The sequence below is a fragment of the Narcine bancroftii genome, chromosome 10 (assembly GCF_036971445.1).
Source record: "Narcine bancroftii isolate sNarBan1 chromosome 10, sNarBan1.hap1, whole genome shotgun sequence".
NCBI classification, from domain to species: domain Eukaryota; kingdom Metazoa; phylum Chordata; class Chondrichthyes; order Torpediniformes; family Narcinidae; genus Narcine; species Narcine bancroftii.
This window is the reverse complement of record NC_091478.1, coordinates 28,144,781-28,170,194: the sequence shown is the minus strand read 5'-3', so window position 1 is coordinate 28,170,194 and position 25,414 is coordinate 28,144,781. Positions and strand designations below refer to the sequence as shown.

At 42.0% G+C, this 25,414-nt stretch overlaps 1 protein-coding gene across 2 annotated transcripts in view; it reads left to right on the top strand.

Moving 5' to 3' along the window:
• Positions 1–25,414, top strand: part of fbxw4 (F-box and WD repeat domain containing 4) — a 118,342-nt gene that overhangs the window by 74,653 nt on the left and 18,275 nt on the right. For both annotated transcript variants that reach the window (XM_069900383.1, XM_069900382.1), the window contains one exon: positions 7,071–7,136. In XM_069900383.1, the coding sequence (XP_069756484.1) occupies positions 7,071–7,136 (66 nt within the window). The remainder of the gene's footprint in view (positions 1–7,070; positions 7,137–25,414) is intronic.

The window sequence follows — 25,414 nt, the reverse complement described above, 5'->3', positions numbered from 1 at the left end:
ACCTTTGCCACTATAATATCACTGGTTCACAAAGTGCCTCCTTGCACGTAAAACCCTTTTCCTCCTTCAAAAGCTGACTTAATTGCATTTTTTTTCTCCTCTCCATGTGGGGATCAGTGGGCTATAAATAATTTGAGTAATCGAGAGTAATAGGGTTGAGGGGGAGGAGAGGGGGGCAGGTTTGGGGAGGAGGGCGAGGATGAACTTTTCCTCTTTTGTATCCTGTGTCAGCAAGGGTCGGAGGTCAGGAGGCTTGCATATTCTATTAGGGCGAGTCGTAATTATTGGAACAAATGAGTTTACCCAACAGTGATTAAAGTGCCAGGGAAACTCGGCAAGGGTGAATGTGTTTGACAAGCTCTCTGGTGAACGATTTGACAGGCCTCTGAGCCTGTTCTTGCCAAATTGCTGTCGCTCTACGAGGATACGTGAAAATAAAATAAACTGGGCGAGTTATCCGTTAGCCTGCATGCTCCCAGTGATGCAACAACATGCAAATGAACTGCTTCTCTATACATGTTTTAAATGTACAATCTGTTTGTTTGTTGCCCAAGATCAGGCATTTGATGAAAGAAACCATCAAAAATCCCACCTGATCCTGCACTCAATGTTGATCACGTCTGTCACTCTCCAGAAAATTGCCACTCAGCTTCTAAATGCCAAGTGAGAGTGAAGATACTTTTATCACTTACCTACTCCTACAGTTCAGGCACAACCAAGAGTATAGGGCTACCACTGATAGAAAAAATGATAGCACCTTGGACAACGTCAGGACATACAACTATTGAACTCTTTGTGAAGTGAAATCCCTGTAAAATCGAGCTATCAATTTGCGCACAGTACGCTCTCACCAACAACTAGGCAGTGATGACCAGATAATTATCAGTGTTTGAGTTGTTGTTTGTAAGATGAGTAATGGCCAGAAGATCAGAAAGAATTTTTATGCTCCTCTTCAAGTGGGTTTTTGTCATCCATTTCAGAGCTGGACAGGACATGGTTTATCCAGTGTCCTTTTAGATATTGTGTTCAATTCTCTGGTCTTTTCAATTTGCAAAGAATCATGCAGCCTTTCAGATTATTTTGGCTGCTGCCTGGGCAATTTCCTTTTGGAATCCTGATCGATTCTGTTTCCAACACATTGCCCATCATTTAAATGCGCTAAATTTGTGAAGTCAGTGGACAAGAAGTTAATAGATTGAAGATCGCATGGGAAAATGAGAGGTTGTCCCCTGTGGAAGGAAGGGATGATAAAACTGTAGTTAATAGGGTCACTGCTTCACAGCACCAGAGAACTGGATTCAAACCTGCATTGGTGCTGTGCGGAGTTTGCAATTTCTCCCTGTGACTACATGGGCTTAATCTGGGTGCTCTAGTTTCTTCCCAAAGACGCGTGGATTGGTATGTTAATTGATTGCAATAAATTGCCCGTAGTGTGTGGAAGAATGGTCAAATCTGTTCAGAATTAATGAGAATGAGGGGATAATAACAGAAAATAGGATTAATGTAGAATTAGTGTAAATGGATGGTTAGTCCATCTATTTAAACAGAGCTAGGCAATAAAATGTGGAGGGTCACAGAGTATGAAACATAATTAGGTAGTTTCAAGATGGAGCAATTAATTAGAAAGATGTGGAATATTGGCCTTTATGGCAAAGGATACAAAGTTTAAAACAAGAAGTAGGGACATTTTGATGCCCCTCTACAGGGCACGGGTGAATCCACACTTGGAGTGCTTGATATGGTTTTGGTTTGTATATTTAAAGTTGGATGTGCTTGCTTAGGAGGCAATGCAGAGAAAGCTGAAGGGGTTGACACGAGGAAAGGTATAGGTTTATTTAATGGAATATAGAAAAATGAGAGGTGATTTTATCAAAACATATGAAAAATTGAATGGGGTTGACAGGGTGGATACCAAAAGGATTTTTCCCTGGTGGAGATATTTAGAACTAGGGACCCCACTGCTCTACTCTCTGTACACCCATGACTGTGTGGCCAGGCACAATTTAAATGCCATCTACAAATTTGCCGATGACACCACAGTCGTTGGCAGAATCACAGATGGCAATGAGGAAGCGTACAGGAGGGAGATCGATCAGCTGGTTGATGATGTCACATCAACACCTTGTACTCAATGTTAGCAAAACTAAGGAACTGACTGGACTTCAGGAGGGGAAAATCAGGAGTATACAAAACAATCCTCATCGAAGGGTCAGTAGTGGAGAGGGTAAAGAACTTAAAATTCAACATTTTGTTGATGCAATTGTGAAGAAAGCTCACCAGTGACTATATTTCATTAGGAGTTTGTGGAGATTTGTAATGTCATCAAAAACTTGAAAATTTCTACATATATACTGTGTAGAGCATTCTGACTGGTTGTATCACTGTCTGGTATGGATGTGCCAATGCTTAGGACAGGAAAAGTAAATTCAACCAGCGCCATCATGGGCATCAGTTTTCACTCCAGTAAAGACATCTTTAAGAGGCAATATTTCAAGAATGCAGCCTCCATCATCAAGGACCCTCACCACCCAGGCCATGCCCTCTTCTCACTACTACAATCAGAAAGGAGATACAGGAGCCTGAGGATGAAAACCCAATGGTGCAAACACAGCTTCTTCCCCTCCGCCATCCGCACTAATTATTTATTTTTAAATATTGTGTTTATAGAACCATAATTTTTTACAATTTTTCACCTGTAATGCACAATTCTGCTGTTGCAAAACAATGCATTTTGTGACACGTTTATGACAATAAATTTGATTCTGATTTTTCAGACAAACAGGTTATCCATTTTTGACAGCGATAAGGAGGTATTTCTTCTCAAAGGGGAATTTATGTATCTCTACCCAAACAGTGGTTGAGGCAGTGTCATTGAATAATTTCATGGTGGACTTTGACAGCTATTTAAATGAGTTGATGAATTTTGTGAGAGAACAGGAAAGTGGTTTTGTGCTCAGATTAGATCAGCCAGGATCTAAGTGAATGCTGAAATTCTGAATGCTCCTTCAATCTCAGTAGTCATATTGAATGAACTTCTGTCTATTTTCTTTGGATCAGTGGTGGCCTAACCAATGTCTTATAAAGGTTCAACAAAGCCTTCCTATTTTTGTTCTCTACCTCTAATTATGAAGCTTAGAAACCCATAGACTTTATCAACTACTTTCTCAGCCTGTGATTGTGCTTGCAAATCAAGACAGTATTGTACCATATCACTACATTGGTTGTTGACAGGCCAACCTGAAGGTCCTCACTGTCTATGGAATCTGAGGTGCACCGCAGGAAATTTTGAAACCAGGGCTCATTCTGCAGTCGAGGCCTGTAGGTTTCCCTGCCCCATCTTCTCATGGGTATGGCTGCCATATTGCTGGCTACCTTTATAATCGTGAAGATAAAGGAAAATAATGCTGCAAAGACAGTTATACAGTCACACAGCATGAAAACAGACACTTCAGGCCAACTTGCCCACGTCAACAAAAATGTCCTTCCCACACTCATCCCATCAATGTTTAGCCCATATTCCACTGAACCCATCTTATCCATGTGTCTGTCCAAATATTTCTTAAATGTTGCAGTAGTACCCGCTTCAACGCCCTCCTTCAGCAGTTTATTCCATGCACCCACCCTGTGTGTGTGTGTGGTGGGGTGGGGGGGGGGGGGGGGGGGGGGGAATGTTATCCCTCAGTTCCTATTGAATATTTCCCCACCTTAAACCTATGTTGATTGGTTCTTGACTTCCAATGTTCATGTAAAGTTTATTATCATCTGATTGCACAAGTACAACCTGATGAAACAGCATTCTCCGATCCTTGGTGCAAAACACGCAGACACACAATCCGACATTACACAAATACAGACAAACAATACACATACAAGACAAGTATTCAGACATGTAAATATTGTTGTGTGAATATGAAAGTAAAATGCAAAATGGTGTCACTGCCACTGATGTGGACCTGCAGATTGTGAGGAGCGGAGACACAGCACTCCCCTGCGGGGTCCAATCACCCACTCTGACTGCCATCTGCTCTGTACAAGCTCTAAATGGTCTAGTTATGGAGCTGACAGTGGCTTTAAAAATTTATATGACTACGGGATCTGCACCCAAGATGGTGGCGCCTATGATTGGCAACAGACACACGGGGATGCAAACTCCAGGAAGCAGAGGATTGGAGTAGAGTACCAGAAAATGGGGAGAGTACCCCCTTCCCATTTGAGAACTAGAAACAGAGGAGATGACCCACCAGACGGCGACTATGGAGGCAGATCAATGCTCTACGTGAAGGAAATTCAGGTGGTGGGCTGTTGGTAAGTTCGATTGAGGGATTCACACCAGGCAGCGGACTGCTGGAGACTGGCTGAAGGTATTGGAACACGGATGTGAGAGAGTGCCGAGGGAGCTGAAGGGTCCTGATTGTATCAGAGGTTGGATCTAGAGCTTGGGCTGCTGATGGTTTGGACTCTATTTGGCAGTAGGAGCTGCAGCAGTGCTCGAGGTGAATCCACAGTCACTCAAAGACTCTGAGGGGACTCCCTTTTGCTTGTCTTTCTCTGACTTTGTGGGACTTCAGGCAATTTCTGCTGATTGTGAATATGTCTGCCTTAGCAAATTCTGTGTAATATTGCACTGTTTTTATTACTTGACAATAAAGGAATCTTGAGTATTTCATTTGTGTGTTTGGTTAGGTTATGTCCAAACTGTATTAGTTGTGGAGACTGCCGTTGAAGGTTTAAAAATAAAGCAAAGGGAAAGATCAGCGAGGACGAGAAGCAACAACTCATTCTAGATATGTGGATAGAAAGTGTGGGATGACATGATTGGAAGACAGATGGTCAGAAATGGGGAAAGGCAATCCTGGTCTTGGTGAAAAAGAAGTCCCTGCAATCCTTGTGCTTGATGAGGTACAGTATAGCACAGGTACAGGCCCATCGGTCCACATGCCTGCACCCATCGTGATGCCCAAGTTAAACTAAAACCCTACTGCTTGCACATGATCCATTTCCTTCTATTCACTCCATATTCATGGGTCTTTCTCTTGTGTCTACTTTTGCCATTACTCATGGCAGCCTGTTCCCATTGTATTTTTAAAAAACTTGCCTCCCACATCTCCTTTCAACCCCCCTCCCCAATCTAATTGCATGTCCTTTAGCACATGACCTTTGTTCCCTGAAGAAAAATAGTCTGACTCTCTACCCTATCTACAACTCTCATAATTTTATCAGGTCAACCTTCAACCTCAGATGCTCCAGAGAAAACAACCTAAGACAGTCCCCTGGGTTCCAGGGGCACTGCTGGCACTTCATTTCTGTGAGGTTTGAAGCAGGTGAAATGTGAGACCTGCTGACACGACCACAATAAGGGGGGCATGTTTGACAGAAGATTGGTTGGGTTTGGAAGCTGGTATTCTGTTTGCTTCCAATGAAGAGGCCCAAGTTTATTACTGTCATCCTGAATGCTCCTCCAATCTAAGCAGTCATGTTGAATAAACTGTGACTGTCATTTTTTTTAAAACATCCATATTGAGTAAACCTTATCCTAAAACAACAATGACTCTCTGCAGTTACACAGGGGGTGATTCTTATGAATAAACGGTTACACAATGAGTGACTTGTACTTTGAACAAAGAGCGATGCTCTACAGTTACAGTGACCCATTTCAAACTGTAATGCTATGCAATTCCATAAAGCAACTTTGGATAAACAAACTCTATAGAGTGATGCAGTGAATCACCTTCAAAACTGAAAGAGCAAATCTGTAAACTTCCACAGAAAAACTATTAACCTGTTAAATAACCTTTGTGAAATTGCATAACATTCACTATGGAACACCCTTTTTTGTCTATTTTAAAAGCAGTTAGAATATTTCAGATATTAGTTCATGTGCCACTATTTGTGCCTCCACTTGGTGAATTGTTCTATTTGCAATCAGAAAATGGAGCTGATAAAGGAACCCATGGATATCTCTGCCCAGTTATCAAAGGTAGGGGTGTTCAACTGATCAAAAATTGTGTAGAATTTGGTCTTTAAGTACTAAAACAAATTTCTGAAATTGAAAATTAGCCTTTGTATGAGGCTTGAGGTAAGGAACTGCAGCGAGAGGAATAACCCCTTGTTGTGAAAGGTTTGGGATGGGGAGGGCTCAGTGTTGGTGGTCTGCTGGCCAATTTTAGCGTGGCAGGTTTTGTATGAATGGAAACTAAAAGCTATTAGTGTGTACATGAGTGTGATGGTCCCCCAGGGGCAGAGTGAAAGAAGCTAGGTGGTGGGAACACAGCAGGTTGTGGCTGGAAATGGGGAGGGGGTCTTTCAGGTGATCCACAGCCTGTGTGGGATTGTGCAAACTGCTCCACCCCTGTATTGTGTTGTGTAATAAATGATTCTGGGCTTCTGCAGCCTGCTAAAGAGCAGTGTACCAACTGTAGAACAGCTAATTCCAATTTCTTTGCCACATGCACCCCCCCCCAATCCCAGAGCCCCTCCATTGCATTCCCCTGCTCTTAACCATGGATCCAGGCCCTTGATTGGGATTAACCCATTCTTTGATTAAACCGGTGTGCATTAAACTTGTGTGCATAGTAGACCTGATCTTGTTTTTATTTTCCATTAGAACTTTAGAACTGACAATTCAATGAATCCCAAAATGCAGCTTGTTTCACAGAAAATATCTACTTCACCTGTGATCACCCCTTCTCTCCCCCCCCCCCCCCTCTGATGGCATATCATTTCAAACAAGGAGGATCTGGGCTGCTGGCAGCGGATAAGGTGAGATTTGATAAAGCTGGCCAATGTCACTGGGTCGATTACAATATCCCTCGGAACTTTGTTTTAAAGAGAATATTTGTTTTTCACTTCCCTTGCTATCCACAAGCCTCTATTCAGTTGGGTATATCAAGGGGCTGAATATCCTCCATGTGCAACAGCTCCTATTTCCAATTGTTTCTGGGGTAAAGTGAGGATGAGAGATCTACACAATCCCTCTCCACATACGTCCACTCTACGAGAATAGAATGCAGAAAGTGAAAAAGGCACTTTGTTTTGATCAGTTTTTTGTGTTTGTACTTTCTCTTTTCCAGCTCTGTCTTAACTGGGACTGCTTGCTGCGGCCATGCCTCACCATTACGTGTTTGGGACCTTCAGAGGTAAGGAAACCAGCCCCATGAATCACACAGCACAGCTGCTGTTCCGGTACACCACTAGAGATTGCTGGAGTCCTCTCCTTTTTAGAGGGAGGAAAGAATTTGCATTTGTTTACTTTATTTCACAACCTCCAGATGTTCTCACGTGCATCACAACCAATCACCATATATACTCATGTAAAAGTCAATAATGTGTAAAAGCTGACCCACCGCCGCGCCCCCCCCAAATTTTGCCAAATATTCTGGTATTTTCCATGTATTGTGTGTAAAACTCGACCCCCCCCCTCCCAATTTTTGGCCTTGGACTCTCACCTTGGCCCCAACCACCTGCCTATTGAAGATTCAAACACCTCGACTGCGAACTCTCACCTCGGCTGCTTGCTGATCAGACCTCCCAACGCCATGAACATAGACTTACTGCCCAGATCCAGCCAACTGCCCATTCATCGGAGCTCCAAACACCTTGATTGATGCAGGTACTTACTGCGGTCAAAAGTAGTGACCATGTAATCATCGACCCCATAAATTTAACATTTAAAAAATAGTCTACAAAATGTGACTTTTACACGAGTATATACAACAAATATTTTTAAAGCATGGAGACCATAATGTAGGAAACATAATGCCACTATTGAAGCTGATGAAGGACTGTATAACCCATTGCTGTGATAATAACTATGTCACCTGTTATTAGAGTTTAAGATATAATTATTGCTCACAACACTTGGAAAACTTCTCTTGCTACTTTCCATGGGCCTATAAGGTTCATCTCAGGGAAAAGCACATCCTTCAGTTAAATATCTCACCTCAAAGACAAGAGTGCAGCATTATTTTATTTTTGCACTGGAGCATCAAGCCAGATTTCCTGTTCAATTCATAGAGCCACACAGGCCAGAAATAGATCCTTAATCACACCCCATCCATGCCAAGTATTATACCCAGCTATACTAATCCCATTTTCCATCACTTGACCTTTGATTTTTTTTTTACCCTGACAATTTTTGCTTATTTAGGTGCTTTTTTAATTGTGAGAATGTCTGCCTCTATCACCCCTTTAGGCACATTCCAAAAAATCCTCTGAGTGAAAATAAATTTTTCCTCATATCTTCTCTCGATCTCCTACTCCTTACCTTAAATCTATGCTCTTTGATTTCAGACATCTAAGATATTTCTGTTGTGGGGATATGTGCCATACCATCTACACCATCTATGGCATTCATAATTTGTATACCTCAATCAGATCGCCCCTCCCATTCCCCCACCCCCCCCTCCCCCCCCACCCCAGCCTTCTCCACTCAAAATAAAGCAATCCTCATAAATGAAACATGCCTGGTGAATCTCCTCTCCATTGCAATCATGTGCTTTTTGTGCAGTGACCAGAATTGTACTTCGTGCTCTACTAATGTTTTATAAAATTGTAAAACTAACCTATCTTCTCTTAATGGAAGTGAATATTCCAGATGTCTTCTTCAACACTTTATCTGTCTGTGCTGCCAGCTTTAGTGATCCTTGGACTTGGATCCCTCTGTATCTCAGTTCTCCCTAGAGGCCTACCATTAGTGCTCCCTTGCATTTACCAGGATTGAGGTCCATATGCTATGTTATGCTTTTCTGATCAATAGTATGTTCACGCCTACCCTCCTTACTAACAACAAAACCAATTTTTTGCCATCAGTAAACTTTCTAATCGTATTAGTAATCGGGTTGCGTGATAAGCGATGTGGTTAATGCAACACTGATACAGCACCAGTGATCTGGGTTTGAATCCAGTGCAGTCCGTAAGGAGTTTGTATGTTCACTCCATGTCTACGGGAATTCCTTCCACCCTTCAAAATCTATAGAGCTTGAAGGTCAATTGGGTGTAATTGAGCAGCATGGACTCCTGGGCTGGAAAGGCCTGTTACTGTGCTGTATGTCTAAATTTAAATTTTACATTTTAAATTAAAATTTCTCCTATTCCAATCCAAATCATTAATTTAGAAAATGAGCATTAAGTGTCCCAACACTGACCTTGTGATATGCATCTGGTCACAGGTTTACAATATTTAAACCCTCAGCATCCTGAAGGGTGTGACTCACTTAGCTACCGTTAAAAAACCCTTGGAAGATTAAAGGAATGGAGTGATTCAGCATTATTTTCAAGGTGTTGAGGAAGAATGAGCAAACAATGTTGGTAATCAATCTGGATATCACCACACTGAGGAAGAGTATGCAGGGAGTTTTGGTAAAGAGGGAGATTGGCCTGTAATCATGTATCAGATGCAGGTAATAATCTGAAACTACCCACTTGAGGGGTGAGTAAGCACTGCCTGAGATCTTCAACCTTAAAAAAAAATTATTGGCCTGTTTTCATTGCAGTGAAAGATAGCTCAAGTTTGCAGCTGGGGAGCCAGAGTCTGCTTGAGTAACGAAGCTGTATTAGTCAGGATTAGGAATACGGATAGACAGGGTTTGAGTTTATCTAGTGAAGAGGCAAGCACAGGCGATTGAAGGAGATTAGTCTTGTCTAGTAGTTTAATTTCTCTTTTAACTGGCAATTGCTCTTCATTTGACTGGCAGGTTATGCAAGTGGTTTAGTGTCAAGCCTGCTGAGAAGGGCAAGTAACAGATCTATTTGTAATAGACAGGCGTTAAGTTTAGGTGTGTGAAGCTGGTCAAAAGCTTGGACAAATGATGTGTCCTTTTTCTCTTTCTTTAGTTTGGCTTTTTGTGCCCTCCCACATTCTATCCATGTTACTTGTCTCTCTTCCTTCTTTTCATGCTCTCTGTGAATGTATACTGCTCCTTAGTTCCATGTTTCTATATAATATTTTTTCTCACAGCATTATTTTCAAGGTGTTGAGGAAGAATGAGCAAACAATGTTGGTAATCAATCTGGATATCACCACACTGAGGAAGAGTATGCAGGGAGTTTTGGTAAAAACTTGTATTTGACTCTCTTTTCACAATTTGCTTCATATTTTTCTTTATTCTTTTTTCTTAATATTTCATTCTCTTTCATCCTCTGTCTCCATTTACTTTCTTGCCTGTCTGCCACTATTATGGAACTGTGACATCACATCATGGTTGGGGTTGCTTTCTTTCAGATGAGCTCAGGTAAACCATGCTGGCTGTGGGTCAGTGAGATGCCCTAGTTCCTACGATTGTGGGTTTGAGTCTCACTCCAGAGACTATCCCATTGTAGAAACTGAAGCATCCTGTGCCATGCTATGGTAAGGCTTGACTGTATAATCATAAAGTAGATGTAAAAGATTCATTGGAACTGTACTCTCTTGAAGAAGAATGAGAGAGTTCTCTCAGGTTTCCTGGTCAAGATTTATCCTTCATTATATGTTCAAGTTTATTACCATCTGACTAGATATACAACCAGACAAAACAGTGTATCTCCCTCGTGTGCTCGCGCACACAGACACGTACATAATCACATGGTTACATAAAGATATAATTTAAAATAAATCAAAATAAATATTTTGGAATGATTCATTTGGTTACAGGATACTGTTCATTAATCTCACAGCCCCCAGACAGAAGATTTTCCAGCATGGTAGTCCTGATTTTGATGTTCCTCTAACTCCTTGATAGTTGTGGGTCAAAGATACTGTGTGCTAGATGGAAAGGTCCTCTTTTATTTTTTGAGCCCCTTTGAGCAATGTTCATGGTGTCATCATTAGAGGGATAGGGAGACCTCAGTGACTTTCTTGGCCGTTTTGATGACAGTCTGTATTGACTTCCGGTCCAATGCTTTGCATCTACCATCCCATGCAATGATGCAAGCAGACAGAACACTCTCAATTGTGCTCTTATATAAAGTTGTCAAGATGGAGGCCAGTAGCCTTGCCTTTCTCAACCTCCTTAGGAAGTGTAGGTGCTGATGCATCTTCCTGACTAATGAGGAGGTGTGGTGAGTCCAAGATAGATCGTCCTTTATAGAAAGATCACTGGGCTATCCCTATCCTCTATTGGTGACATTTATCCACTTAAGCTTAAAAGGGCTCAAAGAATAATAGAGGACCTTTTTATAAGGAACTTTTTTCTCTCTACTTTCTCCACCATTGATGTTTAATGGAGTCCTCTTGAAGTGCTAAATGTGGGACCTTGCTGTGCAAAGATGGTTTGCCATCTTTTCTTCATTGAAACAATGGGTGCACTTTTAAACAAAATCACTTTATTAACTGTAAATTATAATTGGTCATCCTGAAAGGATTGTAAAAGGAGCTACGGAAATTTATTTAAAGGCTGAATTGCAAGCCTCTCTCTCCTACTGTATCGAGTGGGTAAGTGAGAAATGGATGGGAGCTGTGTGGAGGAAATGAACAGCAGTAGACTAACCATTCTCTTGAAGCTGCCCCATTTACCTCAAATCCATTTTCCTATTTAACCTCCAATTTTATTTCAAGGCTTTCAGAATGATGTGAATGAAGAAATGTCTCCCTATCTCATTCTGGCTAACTATTGAAACTATGCCCCCTTCTTAGAAACTTCCCATCAGAGACAGCCAATCAAAGCATATTCTTTTAATTCTTCCAAGATTTGTTTACTTTTCATTGAAATCACTCATTCTTTTAAAGTCAAGAAAGTACGTTTTGGAAAATTCAAGGCTCTACTTGGTGAAAACATATATTCTGATCATGGTGGCATATTTACAATGAGAGTTTGAAGTGAGCAACTCCATCACCAGCTATTGCTGTGTAATGTAAATGCAATGGTCAAGATTTATCCTTCATTATATGTTCAAGTTTATTATCATCTGACTAGATATACTATGCTTATTATGACTTGCTCATATTGTTTTCAACTAATATGTACCACACTTGCATATGGGTTATAATCCAGACTTGGCTATTGAAAAGAAATAATAATTATCAATAAATTATGTATGGTTGAAACCACAATTTAATCTGGAAAAGGGATTGTTATCTAAACAGGGTTATCAAATGATTTTTGTATTTGAATTAATACATATCTGGGAGTTAGTTTGTCTGGAATCTCAACTGAATTACAGGTACTTAAAATCTACGTTGTTGCTGTTCATAGTTTGGTCAGTGAAGATAATATAAGAATCTGGAAGTTTGGATTTATCTTTTCTTCCTCGTGGGGGCCAGATGGACTGCTGTGAAACAGATGTTTTGCTTTCATCCTTTTATCTTCTGTGTGTGTAATCATGTATGTTTTGTCAAAGTACAAAGTAGCCCTGGTACAGGTTTACCTTTGTAAGCCATTGTGATGGCAAATGTCTTGTGTGTGATTGTGTGTGTTTTCTCCCACATATAGGGGCCACCGGGGCCTCCCCTTTTTTTTTGTATCTTCCATTATCTGAAGCTTTTTCTCTGCGTGTCATGCTATTGAAGATCATGCCCAGGCTTGCGGTGCAGGTTCCCACCATTCAAGACAAATCGTCAGGTGTTCGGAAAGGGGAGAGCTCTTTGATGTAAACCGCTTAAGTCAGGAACAATCAAGACATAAACACAAGCTGCATTGAGAGGCAACAGAATTTGCCTTGGTGTGCAACAGCTGGACTTGTCTGCAATCTAATAAAAGTTGAGGAGAGAAAGAATCATTTTTATTTCTCTTGCTCCTTTTCTCTTCCAACCTCCCCATGTTGTTGGTGTTTGCCAGTTTGACCAATTGTCCAGCTGTGTGTATCATTGCTGAGTATAGATGGTGAATGTCGATCTTCACCTGACCCTGCCCTCATCTGGCAACACTGTACTTCCGTGGTCTTCACAGCTTTTTACTGACGGCAGCTAGTCTAACTGGATGCTACATGGGCTCACTATTGAAGACTGGATCTACCTATAGGCTCAGTGTAGTATTAAACTATTGACCCTATATACAGCTATTTATTGATAAACATTATGTTAGGTATGGTGATTTAAAAATACACCAAACATAATGAATGCACCTTTACATTTTACCTGCTGGGTTGTTTAACACTGGAAGAATGGACACCTGGTAATGTGTTATATTCAAGATGTTTGGGCTCTTTATATGTGGAATCGAGGTTACCTGAGTGCGAGTTACAGGGCAGAATGTAATTGAAGGGTTCAGAAGCTTCAATTATTGAATAACAAACCTGGAAGTGAATTATAGGATAGAATCTAATAGAAGGACTCAGGTAGTTTCTGTGTTGAGAAACAGACTGAAATCGGGCCTGGTCACCTATATCCATTTCTAAGAAAGGTTATGCATGTTCAAGCAGCCTCAGTTGGAGAAAAAGAATGGTCAATGTTTTGGGCCGTAACCTTTCATCAAGACTCCCTCAGGTTTCTGACCCAAAACGCCAGCCATTCCCCCCACCCCGTATAGATGCTGCTCGACCTGCTGAGTTCATCCAGCAGATTTTCTTTGCTCCAGATTCCCACTTCTGCAGTCTCTCATGTTTCCAAAAATCATACATGCCCTGGGATTATTTAGTGGGATTCTGAAGTTGTGCTGCAAGGAAAGATCAAGTAAGACTGGGCTTGTAAACTCTGTAGTTCAAAAAGAGAAATGATCCAACAAAAGATTCTGGGAGGCATTGCTAGAATAGAACGTGTCCTCTCATGGTGTCCAGGATGAAGGGAAATGGTGTCAGGAAAAGGATTAGCCATTTAGGTTTGAGATATGAGGAATTTTTTCTTTTCTGCAGAATATTGTAAAACTGTAGAATTCACTATTCCTGATAGCTGGATGCTTAATTTTTCCATATGAATTCTACCTGAATTTTTGGAAACTATGGGATTTAAGGAAAATGAACTTGGATGTAAGATCATCCAAGATATTACTGATTGGCCGAGCAGGCCTACTCCCACTATTATATTCTCTTCTAAGGGGTACAGGAATTATTATTTTGAATATCATATACCAGCAGTGAATATAAAGGTGGAATCTAATCAAGGAGTTTGAAGAAACAGGGTACTGAAGACTATGATCAGCTATGATCGTATTGAATGGTGGTTCAGGCTCAGGACTGAATGGCCTTTTCCTGCACCTGTTTTCTATATTCTGTGAATGTTTTATGAATAAGTATATATCCAGGAACAAGCTAAATGTGGTATGATGTGTTTGTTTGTTGGGCTGGTTTATTTCATTTCCCTTGCTGGGGGATTTTTTTTTAATGCTCTGCCATGTTCTCATATGAAATAGATCAATAGATTGTGGTGTGACCGAGGCTCCTTGATGTTGCATGGCCTCCAAGGTAGGATCTTTTGATGTGATTTCACCCTCATCCTTGGTGAACAAAACTGGAAGTTTGCCTTCTCTTTATCTCTGAAACCTTTGTAGAAATGAGATGGGTTACCACATCAAAGACATCTCGTTAATGACCGCAAAGATTCGGAAGTGCACAGATCCATTTGGCTAGAATCCAAAGTTTAGTGGATGCTAGGTGCTGTGGTTTCTGACAACACTGACCTTTCAAACGCCACTCTGACTGGACTTCAATCAGTCCAAGCAGATGAGCTTTCCTCTTAAAACCACCTGGACTTTAGCAAGGTCCTGCATGGAAGGTCGGTCCGAAAGATTAGAACACATTGGATCCAGGATGGAACCAAATTGAATAAAATATTAATTTGGTGGTAGGAGTCATACAGTGGTAGTGGAGGGTTTTTCAACATTGGGGGCCTGAGACCAGTGGAGACCTTTTGGAACTGCAGTCACATGGCATCAAGGCAATCAATTTGCCACAGGAAACTCCAAGAAGAGCAGCAAGTTTAAATGACACAAATCCAATCAAATACAGACATGCAAAAAACAGAAGATGCTGGAATCTGGAACAGTACAATCACCTGGAGGAGCTCAGCAGATCGAGCAGCATCAGTGGAAGAAAAAGAGCAGTCAACACTTGGACCATTCTTTTCCTTTACCCACTGAGTTCCTCCAGCAGGTTGTATTTAGCTTCAGATTCCAGCATCTGCAGTCTCCCGTTTGTCTCTAGTGCCTTACGATTTGATACATCAAACTGAATGGCAAGGCTGAGTTTAATGTCTCATCGTATAGATGACATCTCATAGTGCAACACTCCATAGTTGTTCTAGTTCTGTCAGTTGAGGTTGTGTGTTCAATTCTGTGGGTTTGAATTTAAATCCACAACCTCCTATCTTGTGTTTGAGAAAGTGCTACCCACAGCTGATGCCAGTTAGAATATTTAAAAAAAAAGGAAATCTAACCATAGTTTCTGAATAGTCTGTGTGAACATGAGGTTTGTGTAAGTTTAGCTTCAAAGGGCAGCTGGGGCTCAAGAGGGTAAGGAGTATATTTGTTGAAAGTATGACTTTGACATCTAAACATTCTTTGATGTGTTTTTGTTCTATTTTTGTAACTGTTGATTTCTTCAGATGAAATGAAGAAGAGTGAAAATCTTCCTGTAGTTTCACACTCCAGACTTTGTTTCCGGTTATTTTTTTGGACCTAATTTGGAATTCTTACTTGTACAAAACCCTAACAGGTGGTGCATTTTGACATGTGACTATCTTCTCTTATTACCTCTTTTTAAAAAATAGTTGCTGGAGTATCGATAGATATTTTCCATACTTAGATTGATAAACATATTAGGATATTAGGAAAAATAAATTAAGCTATGTTGTTAATGAAGTGCAAATTAAATTCAAGACTATAATAAGACCATAAATAGAATTGGGCCATTCAGCCCATCGAGTCCTCTCTGCCATTCAATTCATGGCAATGTATTTTTCTTCTCAACCTCATTCTCCTGTCTGCTCTCCATAACCTTTGACACCATTACTAATCGAGAACCTATCAACCTTTGCTTTAAATCTACTCACTGACGGCCTCCTCAGCTGACTGTGGCAACAAATTCCACAGATTCTGAAGATGGTCCTAATAATCTCAAAGCAAAAAATGTTTTCTGTTCTCTTATCACCTCAAGATGAACAAATGCACTTTACAGCCAGTGAAATACTTTTGTAGGCAAGATTGTGTTGCAAGTTAGGAAACTAAAGCAGAAATTGTGTAGAAAGTTCTACAAACAACACGTGATAACTTAAGAACATCTGTTTTAGTAATATTGATTGAGAGATCTGTAAGAACAGCAGAGGACTATATTCTTGTAGGACTGAGTTGCTCATACATTCCCCCACCGCCCCCCCCCCCAACCATGGGTATCAGATCACAGTAACCATGCTGTTATTTACCTTTTCAGCTTCCTCTTCTATTGTCTTTTTCCTACCTACATGTAGTTTCTTCTCTCTTTGCCTTTCTGGCATTGAGAGAATACTACTGTTGATACCATTACTTCTAGGTGGATTGTCACCTTATTGTGGTGGAGAAGCTTGTGTGGTCCTGAGATCCCGAGAGCTATCTTCTCTTATTACCTCTGATCTGGAGCTGTGCTCATGGTAAGGCCACCCATGGTGATGAGTTCGAGGGTGAGGTCCCTGACAAAGAACAATCCAACCAAGTCCTCAACGGTGGAACAGGCGGAAAAAGTTACTTCAAACTCAGCGGCTGTAAAGGCGGACGAAGGGTGCAACAAATCCATCATCTCCAATCATTGTGGTTTCCTTGCCATTGGAATTAGTTGATTAATTTGTGAAGATTTGTGTCCTTCTTGGAGTGCAACATTAAGAACATGTTAAACAAATACATGTACAGGCATCTTCGCTCTGTGGAAAATGTAATGAAGTCCATCATCCTCAACCTCGAGGGAGAGCCACAACTGACCGATGACTTCTAGGTGGGATATGAAACTGAGTGTCCATCTGGTTAGCCATGTAGAGACTACTGCAAAAGTGGCAGAAAGTGCTCTCAGGTAACTTGGTCAGTCTTCTCTCCATCATTATGTAATTTCTCCCTCTCCCCTACTCCTTCCTCATTCCCCTTCCCCCCCCCCCCCAACTCCCCCTGCTCTCCCCCCCCTCTCTCAAAAACAGAGGATTTGCATCCAATTTTTTGGGATTCTTGTGAAAAAGGATGGGGTCAAAATGTTCCTGGAGTATATTTGGGATGATTTTGGCAATTCTTCAATTTTCTCACATCGCCCGGTGTGTGTTTTTGTAATTTCTCTCCCATCCCATGCTTTCTTTCTCCTTTTGTGCTGCTAATTCATCTGCTGCCTTGGATTTTCTCAATTATTCTCATGCCTTCCTGGCACCCTGCATGTTATATAAATGTTCTCCCTTTAAATTTTCCAACAGATGATACCTGTGACATTCTTGTGCTGCCTTTAGCTTCCCTTCCCACCAACACCTGCCACCCCGATCTTAATGAGTTTAAACTTCACTCTTCTTTCCCTTTAACACAGCAGAGTCTGCCTCTGATCAGGCACAACGATGTGACCAAAGCTGTGTTGCTATGCAGCCATCAATGAAAAGAAGGCACCATTGAAAAAGCTAAACACAGCCTTATTGCACTTCCAATATGCCTCATCTTCCTCCAGCCCTGTCGCATTGTGTGTTTCTGAAGGATCGGAGCAGTGCACAGGGGAGCTTTAGGGTCTCTTGCTTGTAACAAGGGGGTTGGGGAGGCAGCTTTTGCTTTAGTGGTGGGTGGCCTGATGCAAGGCAGGCTGCTTTGTGCTTTGGCACATTGCAGCCACTGGTAGCAACAGATGGTCAATAAGGAGAGGGTACAGTGCCATCTCTGTTTGTTTTTGCGAGAGTGACAGGGGTTGCAGGTCGTTGTCCTTTCTCCACGTCAGCCCCAGTTGCGAGGGGGGGGTGCTGTTTCTCATAGCTGTGCAACATGACCGTTTACACACACAAACTTAACCTTTACAAGAGGGGTTAAAATAAAAGAGAGAAAAGGCACAGCAGTACCCAGTGGCTGTGGAGAGGAGAGTAGAGGAATCTGGGCTTTGTAAAGGAAGGTATTGCTTTTACTGAATGCAAGGACTCTGCAGCTAAAAGAAATCCTGATACGCTACAGGCAGCTCCAGTCAAGTGAATATTTCTAAAATGAAAAGCAAGTAAAATTCCCCTCCTCCATGTATTCTACCCAGACACATTGTGCTTGTTCCAGTTGATTGAATATTTGGTTTAAAACTTTTATTTTTAAGCTCAGCAAACTTTTTTTTCTAAATCGCTAGTTTCATCTTTTCAGATGATTTCCTCTACCCTGAAGTGTGGTGCACTCGGTAGATCTAATTCCTGACCGTAATAAGACAGTTTGCTTTTCCCTCGAATACCTATCCAAGAACTCTGAGCCTTGGTGCAAGATTCTGGACAATACAAACATAAGAGACACCTGAATCTGAATCCCGAAGCACTCATTCATACATTCTCACACTCAGACTTGCACAGGTGTGTCTTGCACTTAGATAGTCTCTCACTAACCCACACATACACAACTGAGCCAGTGATTAACTATATTTTTTTAATCTCCACCATCCATTCATACCACAGGATGGGAAACCATTTCTAAAATGCCTGCTGCTTTTCTAGATACTGTTTTGAATATTGCTTAATCTAAGACTGTTTTATGTATCATCCAACCTGAGGCCGTTTTAAATATCCTTCAATCTTGGACTGTTTAAAATGTTCTTCACTTTTAGGTGGCCTGTTTTACCATTCTTGATAGCACATTGTCATCCAGCTATATGACTCCTTTTAATCCGTTAATGTACAAAATTGTGGTAAGCACAGAACGTGGAGTTAACCTTTTAATCAGCAGGTCAAATTGCTTCCTAATTCTGCAAATACCCCACAACAGAAACTGTCTGACAACTTCCCAAACACATTGTACTAAGAGGTCTGCAATTAAAGGATGGTTTCCAATTTCAGTCTGGTCCTGCCACATTATCATGTTCTGTATGAACAGGCGTAAACCATTCAGCCCCTCAAGCCAGCTCCTCCCTGCAGAGATCATCACTGTTCTGCACTTGGACATCCCTTTCCATTTTGTGTGAGTTCTAAACTTCTAATACATTTTATGTCATCCAATTCACTCTTGATTGAACTGGCTCCGATTTTAAAGTTGCATCCCCTTGTCCTAGATGTGGTGGTAGTATGATGGTCATGTAACTGGGTTAATATCTTAAGGATTGGAGAAACTAATGCAAATTTAAGTTTGTCACTGAATGTATATAGTGAGAAAGGTTCTTCTCAAACAGACCAACAAATTATCTCCAACATCTGTGTAAAGAGCACAATCGCATGGTATAGGATTGCAATGGAAAGAAAGATTGATTAGCATCAAGCAAGGGAAGCATGAAAGCACTAGGACAGGGTTCATTCTGATGGGTGCATGTAGGACACTTCCTTCATGCACAATCTCACACTTGAGCCTTCTCCACATCCGAGGTGTGATGGGTCCTTCAGTGTGTTGGCTTCCTTTTCTAGGCATTGGGAAATGTAGACGAAGTCCATGGAGGGGAAGGTAGTTTGCATGATGTTCTGAGCTGCATTCACTGCCTTGTGCAGCTTCTGATCTTGACCAGAGCCGCTCCTGTACCATGCTGTGATTCACCCAGCAAGTCTGCATTCAATGGTCCACCTGTAGTTGTTGAGAGACAAGGGGGACTTGCCGAACATCCTTAGTGGTCTAAGAAAGTAGAGGCATTGGTGCACTTTCTTGACTGTTGCATCATACTCTTGTCCTAGGTCAAGTAATTGGAGTTGTTTATTCTAAAGAACTTGAAGCAATCTATTCTTCTGACTTCTCAGCTTTCAATGTGAACAGGGGTGTGGGCACCACCCCCTCTCCTGAAGTCAGTAATCATCACCTTCATCTTATTGAAGTTGAGAGAGATGTTATCTTGGCACCATGCCACTGGACTTTCATTATCTTTCCTGTGTTCAATTCCGTGATACACTACTGTGGAGTTATCGGCAATCCCCACTAGGTAATTAAATAAAGGTGATAATGTAGGAAAGTTGTTAAAAAATGGTTGTTGGGCATGAGAAAGAACAAGTTGTAGATCAACAGAAGAATAAGGAGGGAGGGATGGGTGCTGATGGGTTTGCTATGCCGCTTGTAATAAGTGAGCCAGTTACTAATTTATTGCTCAGTTGTAGTAAGTGAATAACTGTATAAAAAAACACAAGTAATTATGAATCTGCTGGGTTGCCATAAAATCTGTTGCCCTTACCTCGTCATCCTTCAAGAGGCAATTAGAATCAGATAATAAATTTATTTAAATTTTTTACATTAAATTTAAAAATTTTAATTTAGATATACAGCACAGAAACAGGCCCTTTCAGCCCATGTCACCCAATTACACTCAATCGACCTACAACCCTGGTAGGTTTTGAAGGGTAGGGGGAAATTGGGGCACCTGGAGGAAACCCATGCAGACACAGGGAGAACGTATAAATTTCTTTCAGACAGCACTGGATTTGAACCCCAGTCCTGGAGCTGTAACAGTATTACCCTATCCATCACACCCACTGTACCGCCTTGTGAATGGATAAGAAAATTTCCATTCACTTTATGTTTCAAAGTTCTCACCTTTCCACTGGTCACTTCCACATTTCCTACTGTATTGCTGAACGCAATTAACTTCTGACCATGATGAAAAAGTTTGTGATGTCTGTGTATATAGATTGCCCTTGTAAATTGGCTCAGGACAGGAAGATTATTAGAAAAAGAATGTTATCAAAGGAAAATAGGGATATATCTCAGGAGGCTGAAGCATCAGATAGTAAGTGAGGTTGGTTAGAAAAAATTAAACCATTGACTAAGGTCGTAGCTATAGTGCCGCAAGCTGAGGCTTTCATTGATGATGTTACAAGCCCCCCTTCCATACCTCCTGGGCTCTGTCTGATTGTGACATTCCCATAACAGATCCCCAGCTTCCAGAGAAGAGATGGAGATGCATTTCTCAGTGTGTCAAACACAGGACATTCCAAACCATTCTGCAACAAATTAAATCCTCAGGGGGAAAGTTAGGCAAACATCAATGAAATGATCTGCTCTGGTAACTAACGGACTAGATAGAGCTTCAGTTTACATCTCACCTGAAAGAGCCATGTGCAGAACTAAATCCTCACCCATCCAAAACACTAGAACGATGATGAGAGAAAGATACTGATTTTTAAACGATTTTTACTCATACATCACCGTTACAAGTAGGATTGTACACAAATTCCTGAATGTTTGCAAATTGAATCATTGCCATTGATTGCAGTTGACAGGGACAAAAAGGTTTAGATTCAAATATACGTTTGCAGTAAGCAGAATTTAATGATGAACTGAAACTTCTGCATGACCAGCCCTAGCTGGGTGAAAGGGTTAAACAATGTGACTCTTTGTTCTGGTCTGAGTTGGCATGTGAATTTTTCCATTGTAAATGAGAAAGAATCCTCCCCCTCCCACCAATTATGATTCATTGATTGCAAGTCCACTGGACTGATTCTGAAAGTGAGCTTCTTTGCCAATGAATCTTGGGAACTCTTGAGAGGAGAACAAGCAATGTGTATAAAGAAAGTATACTTCATCATCCTCAACAGTAACTTACCAGTCAGCTTTGGGGTATACCAAAGCTGACTGGGGAGTCCCATCCATCTCTCTTCTCTCCTCCAGCTCTTCACCCCTTTCTTCTCCATTCACAGAACTATCCCCCTCCCCCTGTTTGCTGGTGTGCCTTCCCTCCCTCCCTCCATTATCCACCTATTATCTCCTGCCTGTGGGACTGTGCTTCTCCCCCTGCCCCTTACCCCCACCATTTTGTTCAGGTGCTCACACTTTGACAAAGGGCTCAAGCCTGGAACGCTGGTTATGTATCTTTATCTTTACTATATAAAGTACATTGTTTGACCAGCAGACTTTCTTGAGCATTGCATTTTTACTTTGGGGTAGACCCTTCCTTTTTGCTTTCATGGGTTTATCCCACTTTGTTCAATGCTCCATAGAGAACCCAGGACCCATCCTTCCATCTTACAGGCCAGCTTCAGGCATTCATGTCCTGAAGCCCTTTAATTGCCTTGTGGATTTTGCAGTTGAAAGAAATGTCACATGTTCAGTCTTTTCATCCCCCTTCCCTCTGCTAAAGTTGCAGGATTTCACTCAGATATTGGTTTCTCAGACACTGGTCACTGAGCTATGTTTGGATCTGGGCTGGGTGGAATATTTCACCACTGAGTGCATCACAAAGCCTCCCTCAGTCTTGTCCTCTCCAATGACTGCATACAATTAATCTGCAGTAACACCTTTTGGAAAATAATGATCAGCTTTCTGTGTGTTTCTAGCGCTGGAGTGCTGATCAAGGATCATTTCTTTTCTGCCATTATCAGACTCTTGATTGAACCTCACAACAGTAAAGTTATATTGCCTTTGCTCTGTACCAACAGATCTGTCTGTTACTTTGTATTGTGTCTTATTTGATGTACTATGTATGAGATGTCCAGTTAGACTGCTCACCGAATAAACTTTATCACTGCATCTTGATGCATGTGACAACAAACTTCAATGAAATTGAACTTGAAATTATGCAGTTAAGAGTTAGCAGGGAGTCTCGAGGAAGATGACATTCAGGTACATTTGTGTGAAACATCATCATTTTGATGTTTTATCATACCTTGATGAAGGGATCAAGCCCAAAACATTGGTTATGTGTCTTTATCTTCATTTGACCTGCTGAGTTTCTCCAGCATTGTGTTTTTGCTTCAACTATGGTGTCTGCAGACTTTCATGTTTTACTAACATCGCCAGTTTTTTTTTGTGAACTCTATTTATAGTTTTCCATTTCATTGGGGTGGAAAGTTGTTGAAGGTGAAATGTGTGGGTCAGGATGGGTTCGTCAGCTCTGAGTGATGGTGAGAGGGAGCATTGAGGTTCAGATGGATGGGGAGACCATTGTTTTACTCATCTCACTGACCTTGTAGGGTTGGTGCTTGGCAGGGACATCTGTGCGATCATCTGGGAGTTGGGACAGACCCATGGACTGGAGTTGGATGTCAGCAGGATGACTGACACATAAAACTGCACAGCGTACATTTAAGGATTACAAGAGTTTTATTCCACGTTTTGTATCTTTCCTGGGGGATGAAGGATTTAGATTATCACAGAAGTGAGATCTGCCATGAACATAGTGAATCATGGGCTGACAGGACACCCTGAATGGCCCGCTCCTGCTTCCAGTTCTAACCTTGTGTAAGGGGCCTGCCGCAACTTCCAGAGCACTGACACTGACCTTCCCCAGCCTGTTCTTCTCGGTGTCTGCACCTGGCTGCTCTTTGTCTTTATCCCGGTAGCTTCATTCAGGTAGTCATGAGATTAACGTCATGTCCAGCCTCGCCGACTAGTTTAAAAATGGGTTATGTCCTCCTCCTCCCCTTTGCCCCCCCCATCCTCCCCTTTTCCCCCCATCCTCCCCTTTGCCCCCATCCTCCCCTTTGCCCCCGTCCTCCCCTTTGCCCCCGTCCTCCCCTTTGCCCCCGTCCTCCCTTTGCCCCCATCCTCCTCTTTGCCCCATCCCCTTTGCCCCACGTCCTCCCCTTTGCCCCCCCTGTCCTCCCCTTTGCCCCCGCTGTCCTCCCCTTAGCTCCCCTGTCCTCCCCTTTGCCCCCCTGTCCTCCCCTTTGCCCCCCATCCTCCCCTTTGCCCCCCCTGTCCTCCCCTTTGCCGTCTGTCCTCCCCTTTGCCATTTGTCCTCCCCTTTGCCCCCGTTCTCCCCTTTGCCCTACCCTCCTCTTCAATCCCCCATCCTCTCCCTCTTCCCCTGTTCTCCTCCCCCTCTTCTCCTCCTCCTCCTTTCCCCTCCATCCTCCTCCTCTCCCCTCCATCCTCCCTCCCTGTCTTTCTCCCTCCCCATCTTGCTCCCTCCCTCCCCCACCTCCTCTCCTCTCCCCCTTCTCCACCCCCCAACATCATCCCACTTAAATGATCTTGGTTGTGATTCCCTTGTCTGAGCTAAACCTTGATCCTCTGAGCCCACCCAATAGAATGGTCTACACTCTAACCCTCTAGCCACTGCCTACGAGCAGTGTGATACCTTGTGACTGCATGTGTACGCACACCGGAGGAAACTGGAGATGGCCTCAGACAGACAGCAGATTGTTTTGAAAGGTGCGTGTGTGGTATAAAGCATTTGGAACATTGTTGCTGAGGACAAAAAACAGCTTTGCAAAAATGAAAAGAGATCCTCACAGTGAGAGTGTTTTGTTGAAGTTGTTAAGGTATCAAGTTCTTCCCTCCCATGGACTTTCTCTCTCGCAATTTTTATTTTTCAATAAATATTGAACACCAATGAAATGAATGGATGCACTTGATTGCTGGTGTTACCAGGACAAGAGGGCACCCCACAGTGAGGATAGTGGGGAGCACCTGGCCAGCCTTGTGTCTTCTCTCATTCTTTCCCTCAACCACGATGTTTTGCCGACCTATATAAACTTACTGAAAAAATCTAAACCTTCCCTACCTCACAATGCTCTATTTTTCTTTCATCCAAGTGCCTGTTTAAGAACCTTTTGAATGTCTCTGTTGTACCAGTCTTCATTGCCACCCCTGGCAATGCATTCCAGGTACCCACCACTCTGGTTTTTTTTAAATCTTACTTCTGCCATCTTCCTAAACTACCTCACCTTAAATAAATGTCGTCTGGTGTTTGCTGTTGTTGCCCTGGGAAAAGGTGCTGGCTGTCCACCCTATCTATGCCTTTCGTAATCTTGATGGCCTCTATTGTCTCCTCTCATCCTTCTTCGCTCTAAAGAGAAGAGCCCTAGCTCTGTTAACCTTGTCTTTTAAGACATATTCTCTAATCCAGGCAACATCCTGGTAAATATCCTCTGCACGGTGCAGAGAATATAAAATATAAAAATATAAAGCAGTATGTTATCATCTATGTAGCATCACATGATAAAAAATAAAGTATTGTGTTATTAAATCAGAATTGTGGATCTAGAAACAGGCTCTTCAACCCCTCTGTCAATTCTGAATATCATGCCTATCTATACCACAATAATTCCATATCCCTCCATACCCTCTTATTTAAGTACCTGTCTGGATTCTCAACTGTTCCTGCTTCTGGCAGCTTATTCCATATTTTTTGTGGGGACAATTTACCCCTCTGATCTCCTTTAAACCTCATGTTAAACCAATGCCCTCTAGTTTTAGACTCCCTTACTGTGCTAAACAGACTGAATATCTGTCCTGTCCATGCCTCTCATAATTTTATATACCTCCTTTATGTTAGGTCTCAGCCGCCTTCACTCTGGAAAACAGACCAGCCTATCCAGTATTTCCTTATAACTTAAGCTCTCCAATCCAGTTACAGTATCGTTAGAACCAATAATACACTGTGTTTCAATGGAACAAAAGATCAATTAGCACCAAACAAGGGTAGAATGGGAGGGCTGTTGTGGGGTTCATTCAGGAGCTTGATGGCTGTGGGGATGAAACTGTCTTAA